Source organism: Phacochoerus africanus, chromosome 2, assembly GCF_016906955.1.
Source record: "Phacochoerus africanus isolate WHEZ1 chromosome 2, ROS_Pafr_v1, whole genome shotgun sequence".
Classification (NCBI taxonomy): Eukaryota; Metazoa; Chordata; class Mammalia; order Artiodactyla; family Suidae; genus Phacochoerus; species Phacochoerus africanus.
This window is the reverse complement of record NC_062545.1, coordinates 100923878-100937471: the sequence shown is the minus strand read 5'-3', so window position 1 is coordinate 100937471 and position 13594 is coordinate 100923878. Positions and strand designations below refer to the sequence as shown.

General features: G+C 40.3%; 1 protein-coding gene across 3 annotated transcripts in view; it reads left to right on the top strand.

Moving 5' to 3' along the window:
* Positions 1-13594, top strand: part of DYM (dymeclin) — a 387283-nt gene that overhangs the window by 164961 nt on the left and 208728 nt on the right. For all 3 annotated transcript variants that reach the window (XM_047764400.1, XM_047764416.1, XM_047764407.1), the window contains exon 13: positions 876-970. In XM_047764400.1, coding sequence (XP_047620356.1) covers positions 876-970 — 95 coding nt within the window. The remainder of the gene's footprint in view (positions 1-875; positions 971-13594) is intronic.

Here is a 13594-nt window from a genome sequence, read left to right as displayed (position 1 = left end):
ATCTGAAACTGTAAAAGCCACATGTGTTTTATTTATTTATTCATTCATTCATTTTTGTCTTTTTGCCTTTTCTAGGGCCGCTTCCTGCGGCATTTGGAGGTTCCCAGGCCAGGGGTCCAATTGGAGCTGTAGCCACCGACCTACGCCAGAGCCACAGCAACTCGGGATCTGAGCCTCGTCTGCCACGTACACCACAGCGCACGGCAACGCTGGATCCTTAAACCCACTGAGCAAGGCCAGGATCGAGCAAGGCCAGGATCGAACCTGCAACCTCATGGTTCCTAGTTGGATTCGTTAACCACTGCACCATGACGGGAACTCCAGCCACATGTGTTTTAGAAGGGAGAATTTTTTAAGTTTTTTTAAAAAATGTTTTTTGTTTTTTTTTTTCCCATGGCCACACCCATAGCACATGCCAGGCCAGATATTGAATCTACACCATATTACACAGCTGCAATCTACACCATAGCAGTGATCACACCGCAGGTGCAGCAACACCGGATCCTTAATCCACTGCACCACAGAGGGAACTCCAGTTTTTACTTTAGAAAGATAATTATAGTTCATTACTATATGGAACCATTAGGTTCTGGAATAGCACACTATAACTAAACCTTAATATTTCTGCAGCAAAATATTTGAGTATTCTCCAGGGTGGGGTTAATGAAGACCATAAATAGCATTATCATTTTTTGTGCCAGATGTTGCCTCCAAATTGGTGGTGAATTTTCAGTGCTTAATGGATTTTGGAATCTTAGAGAAAAAAGCTTGTGGGCCTGAAAAATAGCAATGACAGTCAAGTTTGCGTCTAGTTAATCTTGCCTAAAATGTTGAGAAGCCTTGATGTGTGTTTTAAATTTGCTGTTTTCTGACAGGACAAGTACCTTCACACAAATTGTTTGGCAGCTTTAGCCAATATGTCGGCACAGTTTCGTTCTCTCCATCAGTATGCTGCCCAGAGGATCATCAGGTAAATATGAGCTTTAAAAGAAATACTAATTTTTGCCTTCTGGCTGACCTACTGAAAGAGGTACTATGGTGGTCCCTTTTCAAATGCTATCTGTAAGGAACATCCCATTTTCTACTTAATTTTTATCACCTTCTTGTTTGGTTGAAAATACCTTGTTCTGCTTTGTTTTCTAACCCAAACTTCTCTGTCAAGGTTAATTGTATTTGCTTTCAACCTTTTTTATAAAATCTGCTTTTAAGCTTTTGTGTGTCAGCCCTTTACAGGGGAGCAGGTGTATTACTCAGCAATGCAAACTAAATCTTGATCAACATTTTTGCTGAGCATTTTATAGATCATCACTTGACTCTTTTAAAATGCAGTTATCTGTTTCAGAAAATTCTTTTCATAGCAGTTAACTATTGTATTAGTTTCCTATTGCTGCCATAATAAATTACCACAAATTAGCGGCTTACAACAATGCAAATTTATCATATAATTCCTTTTTAAAAAATTTTATCTTTATTTATTTATTTATTTTCTTTTGTCTTTTTGAGGGCTGCACCTGTGGCATAGGGAGGTTCCCAGGCTAGGGGTCTAATCGGAGCTGTAGCTGCTGGCCTATGCCAGAGCCACGGCAACACAGGGTCCGAGCCTCATCTGTGACCTACACCACAGCTCACCACAATGCCAGATCCTTAACCCACTGAACAAGGCCAGGGATCGCACCCACAACCTCATGGTTACCAGTCAGATTTGTTAACCACTGGTCCATGATGGGAACTCCTCTCCTGTTTTCAGAGCCAGCAACAGTAGGTTGTTGAGTCCTTCTCACATCTCCTCACTCTGACCTTCTCTTCTACTTTGAGGATTCTTGTGATTGCATTGGCCCTACCCAAATACTCTACCCATCAAGGTCTGAAGCTATGTGAATCATAGCTGCCGACTCCCTTTTGCCATGTAAGGTAACCTATTCATGGGTTTGTGGTGGTAAGGATGTGGTCATTTGGGAGAGCCATTATTCTGCCCGTTTCAACATTGCCAGAAACACCCATGTCCATTCTCCATTTTTTGCCAAAGACACAATCTTTTTTTTTTTTCTCTATTTCTTTTTAGGGCTGTGCTTGTATCATATGGAAGTTCCCAGGCTAGGGATCGAATCTGAGCTACAGCTGCCAGCTTAAGCCACAACCATAGCAATGCCAGATCCAAGCCATATCTGCTACCTATGCTCCAGATTGTGACAATGTCAGATCCTTAACCCACTGAGTGAGGTCAAGTATCGAACCCTCATCCTCGTGGATACTAATTAAGGTAAGGTTCTTAATCCGCTGAGCCACAAGGGGAGCTCTAGAGACACAATCTTTAAGGCTAGGAAAGGTAATTAACAATTGATGAATGAATATCATTTGCGGGGATTTTAACAAGTGTGGGTACTTTCTGTTCTTCAGGTAGAATGCAGAATATTGTCCTAGCAGCTTTCGAGTAGAATATTTGTTGTGTAATCAGGGACGTTAAATCCTTTCCTTTAATTCTTGCTTTTGAGACAGTGCAGTTCTGATGATTTGTTTTTGTATTCCAGTCGTTTGGTGGTTATCATAGCTCTGTATCACTTTGATCTGATTTTCCATTTTTTGGTTAGAGATATTTATTGACCTGGGCTCATTTTTAATAGTCAGTCAGTTACCTTATGTTCTTAGTCTGTTTATTTGTCCTCTGAATTTAGCACAGGATCTTTTCCTTTGACCCACTATTTAATTTAATAGTACATTATTTTGGATTTTTTTGTTTGTTTGTTTGTACATGAGAGGTTGTCTGGTTGACTGACTTAGCACTAACGCTGACTTCATGATTCAAAGTAAACACAGCATCTCCTCATACCTCAGGTTCCTCCAGGTGTTCCAAAGTGCTTTTAGTGTCTAAAAAATGAACCTTTGTCACAATACCCCGTTTTAGCATGTCAGATTTAATGATACCTGAGCTGCTTTGTGGTCTATTTTTCTTTGTGTGTACATGGGGTTTTATAATGGTTTTCAGAAGATTTCATTACAATATTTTCCTCAGCTGATATATGAACATTTGGACTGTTTAATTTGAAAATGCCAGAAAAACTGGTTCGGAATTTAAGTTCTGATAAAATGTATCAAGCAAGATTAAATACAGTTTTTCTAGGTGTAAGAGTTGGAACAAATGCAAGTGAAACACTTTGCCCAGGAGTTCCTGTCATGGCACAGTGGTTAACGAATCCGACTAGGAACCATGAGGTTGCGGTTCGATCCCTGCCCTTGCTCAGTGGGTTAATGATCCGGCATTGCCGTGAGCTGTAGTGTAGGTTGCAGGCGCAGCTTGGATCCTGCGTTGCTGTGGCTCTGGCGTAGCCTGGCAGCTACAGCTCCTATTAGACCCCTAGCCTGGGAACCTCATATGCTGCAGAAGCAGCCCAAGAAATGGCAAAAAGACCAAAAAAAAAAAAAAAAGAAACCCTTTGCCCAATTTTCTATGATAACGAAAGTAGAAAACCAATAGTATTTGGAGAACTAAGAAATACAGTTTAGATTTGGAAATATTTAGATCAAGTTTATCATCATTACGGAATAGTGCTTTACTTCATTTTGATGAAGCTTTATTTGGTGTTTAGTGAGGAACTGTGTTGAGCAGTACAAGGAATATCAAAATCAGTTTTAAAAGCTTCTGCCCTTAAGTAGCTTGTAATTCAGTAGCTGAGATAAGATGAAGACTAACATATACCCACTTGAACGTAGTAAATTTTAGAACAAAAGAAAAACTCCTATGGTGAGGGTGTGTCGTTGGTTCAGAGAATGGCGAGGTCACATCTCATTACGAAGGCAAGGTAAGTAGAGAGTAATGACTCTAGAGATTGGCCTGATTAGGGAAAGTATCAACCAAACAAACCAAAACAATGCAAGAGGGGGCGTGGTGAGAGAGCATGGTTTATATTTAGAAAGTATCAATTCCATTCAGTTGGCATGGTGTGGACCTTATAGGGATTATAGGAGAGAGGCCTGAAAAAATCACCAGGGACCTTCTTGTGGAGGGCTTTCCTATGAGATCCACAGTTTAGGATAATGGAAGGACAGAAAGAAAAGAAGGTCTCGTCTTCTGTACCAGCAAAAAAGGAAATGTCAGTGAATGAGTTGCAAATGGACTTTAAAAGCATTACTTTAATGTAAATGTCTCGTGTTGTCAGTTTCCACAGATAGTATTGGTCACATGGAGGGGCGGGCTGTTCTAAAAGGGTCCAAGTACTGCTGGCACTTCCATTCCAAGTGCTGTGTTTGAGTAGCCAGTGTGGAGGAGAGCATCCACATCATCCTGGAGTGAGCGTCTTAGACATGCAGTGTTGACCCAGCTCCAGATCTGCTGAATCAGACTCTTCCGTTTTAACAGGATCCCCAGATGATTTGTACATACATCTAAGTTTGGAAAGTACTTTGATTTGGGGGCTGGAAATCAAGATTTATTCCCTTAGAAAACGCTTGTCTTGAATTGGAAGTGGGGGCCAGCTTTTTTGTATCTTGTGGAAACTCATTTTCTACTAAATGTTTGTGTTTGGAGTAAAAAAATTGTAAAGTATAATAAGGAATGCATAACAAAAAGCTGTTTAGATACACAGAAGACTTGTTATAGCAGTACAGCTTAAGATGCACCAGATGCTCTAGTGACTCTTTCAAGAGAGAAGTAATTCATTTTCATATACACGTTTTCTAACTCCTTCATAAAGAAGAGACTACACAATTTTGTTTCTGTCATTTGCTTGCAGAACTTAGAGGAGCCAGTATTTCATGCAATCTTCAACACAATGCAAAACAGAGTAATATGTTTCATTGCTGTGAAAGTAGAATGTGAATAAAGCTTTAAAAAGTCTTTTTAGCTGGACATAAATGTATAGGATGATCTCATATGATGTCTAGGCTGTTGTTTCATGTTTATGACACTGTGTCTTCCATAGATTCTTGATGTTCTAGAAAGATCACAAACCTACCTGATTTGGGTTTTGCTTAGCTATGACATTTTTGGAATATACTCTAAGCATGGATACTTGATATCATTGTTTGAGGTTGTAGGGTTATCAATTCAGTTGAAATATTTATATAGAGTAGGTGATGTGCAAGGGATTTGCTGTGGGTTCCAAAGATAGCATCACCTATTTCCTGCCCTTGAGGCTTCCCCGTTGCCTCTTTCATCCCTACCCTTCACTGGCTCCTTCTTCTGGCTCCTCCTTTACCTTTGGCTTAAATTAACAGATAGCTACTTAGACTTTTCTCCACTATTTCATTCTAGATTATTTTCTTCTTCTCTCTTTTCTCATGTCTTTTGGGCATTTACCTCGATGCCTGTGGCCTCACCTACTATGTGCTTTTATACTAAAAACCATCCAAATCTACATTTATAACCTCAGTCTTTCTCTTTTTTTCCTGAGGCGGGTAGTACAGCGTAGTGGTTAAGAGCACAGAATCTGAGTTTGGGATCCCAGCTTCAAAACTGACTAGCTATGGAATCTGGGAGAAATAACTTATGTTTGCAGCCATTTCCCTGTCTTAAGATGGGGTGATGAATGTAGTTGGGATCTCGATGAATGGAGTAAAGATTAAAGGAGTTAATGTTTGTACAAGATTTGGCACAATATAAGTGTTGGCCTCCTGATCACTAACTCTGCTAATCTCACCACCTGGATATCCCACACTGACCTCCAGCTTTTATTATGTTAAAACAAAACTCATTTTAAAACTTGCTCTTCCTAGGAGTTCCCTGGTAGCTCGGTGGGTTAAGGACCCAGCATTTTTACTATAGCGGCTCAGGTTACTGCTGTGGTATGAGTTCACTCCCTGGCACAGGAACTTCCACATGCTGTGGGTGCAGCCAACAAAACAAAACAAAAACCAGGAAAGAAACAAACAAACTTGGTCTTCCTGTTAAATTCCCTATCCTAGGTAATGGCCCTCACCTCAGCCAGCTAAATTGCCATGTCATAAACCTACAAGTAATTCTGTCCCACTGTCCCTTCCCCTCAAATGCTTTATTTAAATGGGCCCCAGAGTTCTAACTCTGTTGTAACCTGCATTCATACCCTGTTTTTCTGTCTCCACTACTGTTGCCTTTGGTCACATGTTCACCTTCTTCATCTAAAACTAAGTCTTTAGTTGGCCTAGTTCTTTTGCCTCCTTGCCTGCCTCCCTCTCTACAGTCTACCTCTGCATTGCTCCATTCATTTGAAAAGCAAATCTGATCATGTCTGTATTCCTTCCTGTGCTTAAAATCATTAAATGGCTTCCTGTTGCCAGCAGCAGTCTCCTTAAAGCAGTGTCTCTCAAACAGGGGTGGTTTTGCCCCCACGGGACATCTGGCAATGTCAGGAGTCAAGGTGGTGGTGGTTGTTGTTTTTGCCTTTTTTTTTTTTTTTTTTGGTTGGCACAACTGGGAAGGAAGTTGCTACTGACATCTAGTGGGTAGAGGCCAGGGATATTGCTAAATATCCTGTAATCCACAGGACAACAAAGAATTAGTCCAGAATGTCAGTAGAGCAGAGGCTGAGGAACCTTGTCGTAGAGTGACATGATTGGGCCCTGCTCTTTGCTCTTAATCTTCTGTTCCCACTTGACACTTAGCTTCTGTCCTTACTGAATCATTACAGCCCACTTCTTTTTTTATAGCTGCACTCCTGTGTCTGGATAAATGTGGTCTGGAACTAGAAAGAAGTTGAAGCACTTCCCTGGTATCCCCCCTTCTTTCTGTAGGTTCTATTCCACTGGCTTCCTACTCCTCTATCCTGCCTTATCTTGAACGTACAGTGGCCAAGCCCCCCAGCCTCACCCACCCACTGTAGCTCCCAGGCCTTCTTTCTTTAGACCCAACTACTGCCAGCACAGTTGTTTCATATTTCCCTATTCAGATTAGAAAGAAAAAGAACCCAGTCATCTCTTTGTAGCAGTCCAGGAGTTACACAGTCAGTTTCTGGCCCAGGGGCTAGTTTTGGTGTAGGAGTCAGGGGGCCAGGAGAGGGGAAAGGCCAGGAAAGGAGAAAGACTCATGTTAGAAAATATGGCTTCTGGAGTTCCCATCGTGGCTCAGTGGAAATGAATCTGACTAGTATCCATGAAGGTGCAGGTTCGATCCCTGGCCTTGCCCAGTGGGTTTGGGATCTGGCGTTGTTGTGAGCTGTGGTATAGGTCGCAGATGCAGCTCAGATCCCATGTGGCTGTGGCTGTGGCGTAGGCCAGCAACAATAGCTTTGATTCAACCCCTAGCCTGGGAAACTCCATATGCCTTGGGCGTGGCTCAAAAAAGACAAAAAAAATCGAAAAAACAAAAAAGGAGTTCCCGTCGTGGTGCAGCAGAAATGAATCTGACTAGGAACCATGAGGTTGTGGGTTCGATCCCTGGCCTTGCTCAGTGCGTTAAGGATCTGGCATTGTGGTGAGCTGTGGTGTAGGTCACAGATGTGGCTCGGATCCTGTATTGCTGTGGCTGTGGTGTAGGCCAGCAGCTGCAGCTCTGATTCGACCCCTAGCCTGGGAACTTCATATGCCACAGGTGCAGCCCTAAAAAGCTGGGGGAAAAAAAAAAAAAATATATATATATATATATATGGCCTCCCTCAGAGGTAGGTGACAGGGAGAGAGAACTTCAGAGTCTTGACCTGGCCAGTGGGTACTTCTGACACACTGACTGGCCTGACCTGAAGTTACAAGTCTTGCTGCTTTTAAGCAGAGTAGTAGTTACTGGGGAGAAAAGATTTGTGTTATATTTATTTGCATTACTTCATGAGAGTAGCTGTCAGCAGGCACACAGTAGAATTTTAATAAATACCTAGTGACTGATTCTTAGAAGATGGCCTATCATTTGGAACTTAAGCTTAGTTCTGGCACCCACCTTTCTGAGACTTCACCTTAGATGATTCATCTCATTTTGCAAATATCTGCTGCTTCTCAAAACTAGTGAAGTTGATGACAGTGCATGCTGTTATTGAAAGCTTTATGGTCTTTCAAGCCTCCTGAGAATAATATAACATCACACATAGATTAGATTTTAATTAACATTGTTTAATTAGAGTAGCATAGTACTATTGTTTTTTTTTGATAAGATCTAGTCATGTAATTTAAGAATTTTAATATTCTTCAATGCATGATTTATGCTTAGCCCTTTTTCACTGTTAACAGCCACTAGTAGTGAACATATATACTCTTCAGATTTTAAACAAGTTCACTGCTGTCTGTCTTTTCTTTGTCTAGCCTCAAGCTGGCAGTTTATGTAAGGTGTACTCTGTACAAGAAAGGGTGCACCTTGTAGTCACCCAGCTTTTTTCTGAAGACTACAAAAACACAAGTTGGCTTATTTAACTCTGGGGGGTTAGTTCCTCTATTTTGGACAAATATAGATCTTTAAGACTAGCCTATGGAATCAAAGGAAGTGGAATAATTTGCTTTTCGTAATACCTTCTAGTATTAGCTTACCACATCAAGCTTCTTCACTTTTGTCCCCACAGAAGTCTTTGGTAGTGAATTTTTCTCTAAACCAAATGATGCATTGAACTGCAAACATACAAGAGAATGTTACGACGCACAATAGTGTATTGTTGGGATTCATTTATATTGTACAACACAAAATATTCAAAAAATATAGTAACATCTGGTTTTTGCTCTTGGTTTTGATATTTCAGGAATACTGTCTTATTTTAAAAATAAGGTCCATTTAATGATAAGTTCATACCTGTCAACTTCAGTGTTGCTTGTTTCTCTTTTGTTACGTTTAAGACTAGTAAAAGTCTGGAGGCTTCTACGATTTAGGCTGTTGGCATTACACAGCGGAGAAGTGACTATCCCAGGTTTGTCCGATTAAAAGCCTATGCTCATTCTACTGTACTCTCATGGAAAGACTGCAGAACATTATTAACAAGAGTAACTCACCTGCCATGTGACCATCAATCCAAACTCTAGGCAGGGAGGGGGCTTCTGAAACAGATGGTTCTCTGCAACCTAAGGTAGCTGAGCCCTTGTTGATTATTCTGTTTGCTGCCCCCACACTTCATTCCAGCCTCCTTCCAGGATAGCTAAGTAACTAAAGTTAGAGTAGCAAAGACTGGAGGGTCTTCTTCCTTCTCTTCCCTTCTTTTCCCTCTTCCCTCTTCACTCTCTCTCTAGCTTTTTTTCACTGACTAGTTGAGAAAGGTATGGATCTGTCAGGTATTACATAATATATGGATTATTTTCCTGGAAAATAAACATGGAAAAGAAGACAAAGACTGTATTACTTTTAGCCTGAAAATCTTAATATTTTCTGTATATCTAATCCTTGATATTTCATTGTATTTTTAATTCAATAAGACTTATGGGGATTTTGCTATATGCCTGCCACTGCCAAAGTCCTCTTTAGTTTCATATTTGTTTACATTTTAATTTCAGATTAATGCCATTCATTGAATCTAGAAATTAAATGTTATAGTCATATTGGTTTTATTTTTTAAAATTTAATTCAGTTTCAGCCTTATATCATTATCTGATTTCATTGTAGTTAGGAAGTTGTTTCTTGAGGGAAGGAATTTTCTGATATTAAGAGTTACAACAAATAGTTCAGTTTTGTTTCTAAAATCTTGATAAGTTGTTCAACATTGTTTTCCATCTCTAAAATGATATAGGAGACCAATTTTGTTGTAGTGTTGTCGGAGTTAACAATGGATTATGCAGTCTTTCACGGCTCTATTTTGTTATAACATTTTGGAAATAATTTTAACTTAAAAATAAATCTAGAGAACACCTCTACAAAAAATCTCTTGCTTTCTGTTAATATCCCTCCATTCTGATTCCTTGCCTGAAGGATCATCACATTGCCTGTATTTCACAAGTATTTCCCTCAATGAAAACCTCATTGAATATAGATGGGTTTTAATGATAATGTTTTATTTTGGATTGGTAGGAGGTCTAAGCGATGGTTTTTGCAGTATAAGTATTTCTTTTAAACTTATGTGATTTATTTTTTAAAAGACAGAATTAACTTGTTCTTGCCCAGTGCCTGGGCAATAAAGAAACTCCAGTTTTTCCACTGCTTTGGTCTTTGTTGATCCTTGTTTGCTCTTGGCATAGCAGTAGCCAGGAAAGGAAAAAGGAATATTTTGCCTTAAAAATCTTGCTTTCTGTACTTGCTACAGCTAGTGGCGCTTTGAACATAACTACATTTTTTTTCAGGAAAGCCTGACATAGTTTGCTTTTTCAGTTTAGTCCTTTCTTTGGACACTATGTTGAGAAAACATTTAGACAGCTCCCAGTTGAAAATTTGTAAGTTTCCAATAGAAAATTTATATTTAGAGATTGCTGTTATTATACAGTAAAGGGTTTTGTTAGACTTCATGGGACATGTGAAAACTTTGTAGTTTAATTTCCATTTAGACTGTTGACACATTCGATATGTCAATTTTTAATTGACATTTATCTGAATTTTGATTTCTTATAAGTAAAGACCTTTCTGGACAGAATTGCTACATGGGAAATTAAACATTAAAATAATTTACTATTGTGAATGAGCGGAGGTTTTTACCCTGCTTTCAAGCTGACAAATTAGCCTGTCACAGATTTGTGGACCCTGGTCCAGACTCAAGATTCCTGGGCCGGGAGTTACCATCATGGCACAGTGGAAACGAATCCGACTAGGAACCGTGAGGTCGTGGGTTCGATCCCTGGCCTCACCTAGTGGGTTAAAGATCCGGTGTTCCCGTGAGCTGTTGTGTAGGTTGCAGACGTGGCTCGGATCTGGCATTGCTGTGGCTGTGGTGTAGGTTGGCAGCTGTAGCTCCGATTTGACCCCTAGCCTGGGAACCTTCATATGCCGTGGGTGCGGCCCTAAAAAAAGCAAAAAAAAAAAACAAGAAGAAGAAGAAGATTTCCGTGTCAGAGACAAACGACAGTTTATTGCTCACCATGGTGTGTGCCAGGGTTTCATCATTTTCTTGCGAGGCTCCCCATGCCCAGAGAAGCCTGACAAGGGTCAGGTAGTATCTGCGCATGCAGTGGGTTGCATTACAGGAGAGAACCCTCAGCTTAGGAAATCCCATCTTTCATAGCAGGCTTCAAGCAACCCTGCCCAGACTTTGTTTTGGACAGAGACATCTTTAATATATTTGATAGCAGCAACCTGCTGTTGGTTCTAAAGGGAGTCACTCTTTCTCCTTCCCATGTCTATTCACTCTCCAGAAATCCATGAAAAACTAGTCCAGAGGACAAGGCTGCTAAAACCTCTGCTTTCAAGATGTGCAGAAACACTAAAGACCTATGGGGAACTCTCTCCCCATGGTATTACTAGCTATTTATGCATTTCTGTTGCCAGTTGGAAAAACCTGTCACCAAGTCATTTAGTTAATTGATACTGTTTTAGGTTTTCTATCTCACTTGCTAATGTGCTGGATTTATGTATCTTAGAAGAGGTAGTAAAGGGCCAAGTGGCCTCACTAGCCTCTGCTTTGTCCATGTGTCCTAATGAATCTCCTACTCAGGTGTCAGTGTCAGTAATACCACCCTTACAGCCTTGTTTCTGAGTGGCTTTGACATAACCCAAGTATTTTTGCATTCAACACAAATCATAAAATTTTAGATTTGGAAGGACCTTTAAAGAACATCCAAGACAAGTTTGCACACTTCACTTGTGGAAATATCGACACCTAGATTTATCATGTGACTAAGTCTAAGTGAAAACTATTGCAGAAGCAGATGTAGAAATCAAGCCTCGCAGCTCCTTGCCTAGTGTTTTTCTCAGAACAAAAGAGAAAAACCGTGTGTGTTCATGCACATGTATTCTCTCTCTCTTACATAGTTGTGATCCCTAATACGTTTAAAATGCTAAGGCCAGGTAAGAGAAATAAAATCACTTAATAAAGCATTTTCCTGCTTGATGAATTGCACATGCTTGATGGACTTTGTAAAAAGCAGCTTTGTCCAAGACAAACAAGAGTTGTGCTAACAGGAGAAATGAGAGTAAACAGAAGGTAAAGAGATTTAAAATGACTCATGTGCCCAATATAAATACAGACGGGCCCACAAGGAATGAGAGAATGCTGCTTTAGGAGAGATAGAAGGATAGTTGGGAAAAGGTACCTGCTACAAAGGCGGGTAAATGCTGTCACAAATACTGATGAATATCTTGAGCATTTAACATTGTTTATTCTTTAAATGGGCCTCAGTTTCCTCATTTACAAAATGGCAATATCCTGCTAGGACTGCTTTGAGGAATAAATGGGTTTTTATACGCAAAGCACTTAGAATAGAGCCTTTTCAGTAGCAATCACCTAGAAATTAGCAGAGGAAAAAAAAAAATCTTCCATATTAGAGGACAGACAGCACAATGTCTTGCTTGTGATGGCCCAGTATGTATTTGAACAAATGATGAAATTCTGATGCTCTAATGAGATTAAAAGAAAAATGGTTAAATCTGCAGTTCTAAGGAGGAAACAACATGCCATATAGACCACCATTTTATTTTTTGTTTATTTATTTTGTCTTTTTGCCTTTTCTTGAGCTGCTTCCGCGGCATGTGCAAGTTCCCAGGCTAGGGGTCAAATCGGAGCTGTAGCCACCGGCCTACACCAGAGCCATAGCAACAAGGGATCCGAGCCGCGTCTGCGACCCACACCACAGCTCACAGTAACACCGGATCCTCAACCCACTGAGCAAGGCCAGGGATCGAACCCGCAACCTCATGGTTCCTAGTTGGATTCGTTAACCACTGCGCCACAATGGGAAATAACTCCTCAGTGGCAATCTTTTAGTAAGTGCTGACTGAGATGATTCCAGGATGAATCGTGGGGTCTCAGACACCTTGTGATACTGTAGCAGCTTTTCTCAGTTAGGGTTTCAGGACTGAGTCAAACCCTCTGGGGAATGTGATGAATGACAGTTGTCTTAGTTCTTTTATTTTCTTTATATATCTACCTTTTTCTCCTTATTCTGGATTCTTACGAAGTGGTTTCTGACACTTTATCAAAATTGTACGATGTTAAAAGGATGAGATTTTTATGAGCATCTATTATGATTTGGTCCCTCCACAGGTTAGAAAAAATAAAGTCAGTGTTGCCACTGTTTTTCAAATTTGGACATTACCCATATTTTGGATTCTCAGTCATTCAGAATCCAGTTCACTCTGTCACACGAAGTTTGTCATTGTATTATGGAGACTGTCCAATTGTGACTATAGCTGTGTATGAGGTACACAGTCTCTGTTTTAGAGATGAGGAAACTGAGACTCAGAGATCCTGCAAAACTTATTCAGGATCAGACAGCTCATAGTGTGGAGGAGCTGAAATCGGAATCCTTGAGTGACCCTTGTCTAGAGGCGTGCTTTCCTCTCTCTATGGCAGACCTGACATTGATAAATACTGAAAAGGAAAAACAGATGTCAACCACTTTAAACTCAGGTTCTCAGTTAGGAATGAGTGAAATGTCTCCTGTATAGAGTTTCTTCAGTTTTCTTCCTTGGATCACACCAATGGAGAGGTTCTCACAGTGCACTTCACAGACCACAGAGGTTCCATGGGGTCTAAACCATTTTTAAGAATGAGACATTGTATTCCATTTTCACCATATGGACATTTGCACCAGTGTTGTAAAAGCAAAGTTGGGGTAAAACTGCTGGTGCCTTAGCAAAAAT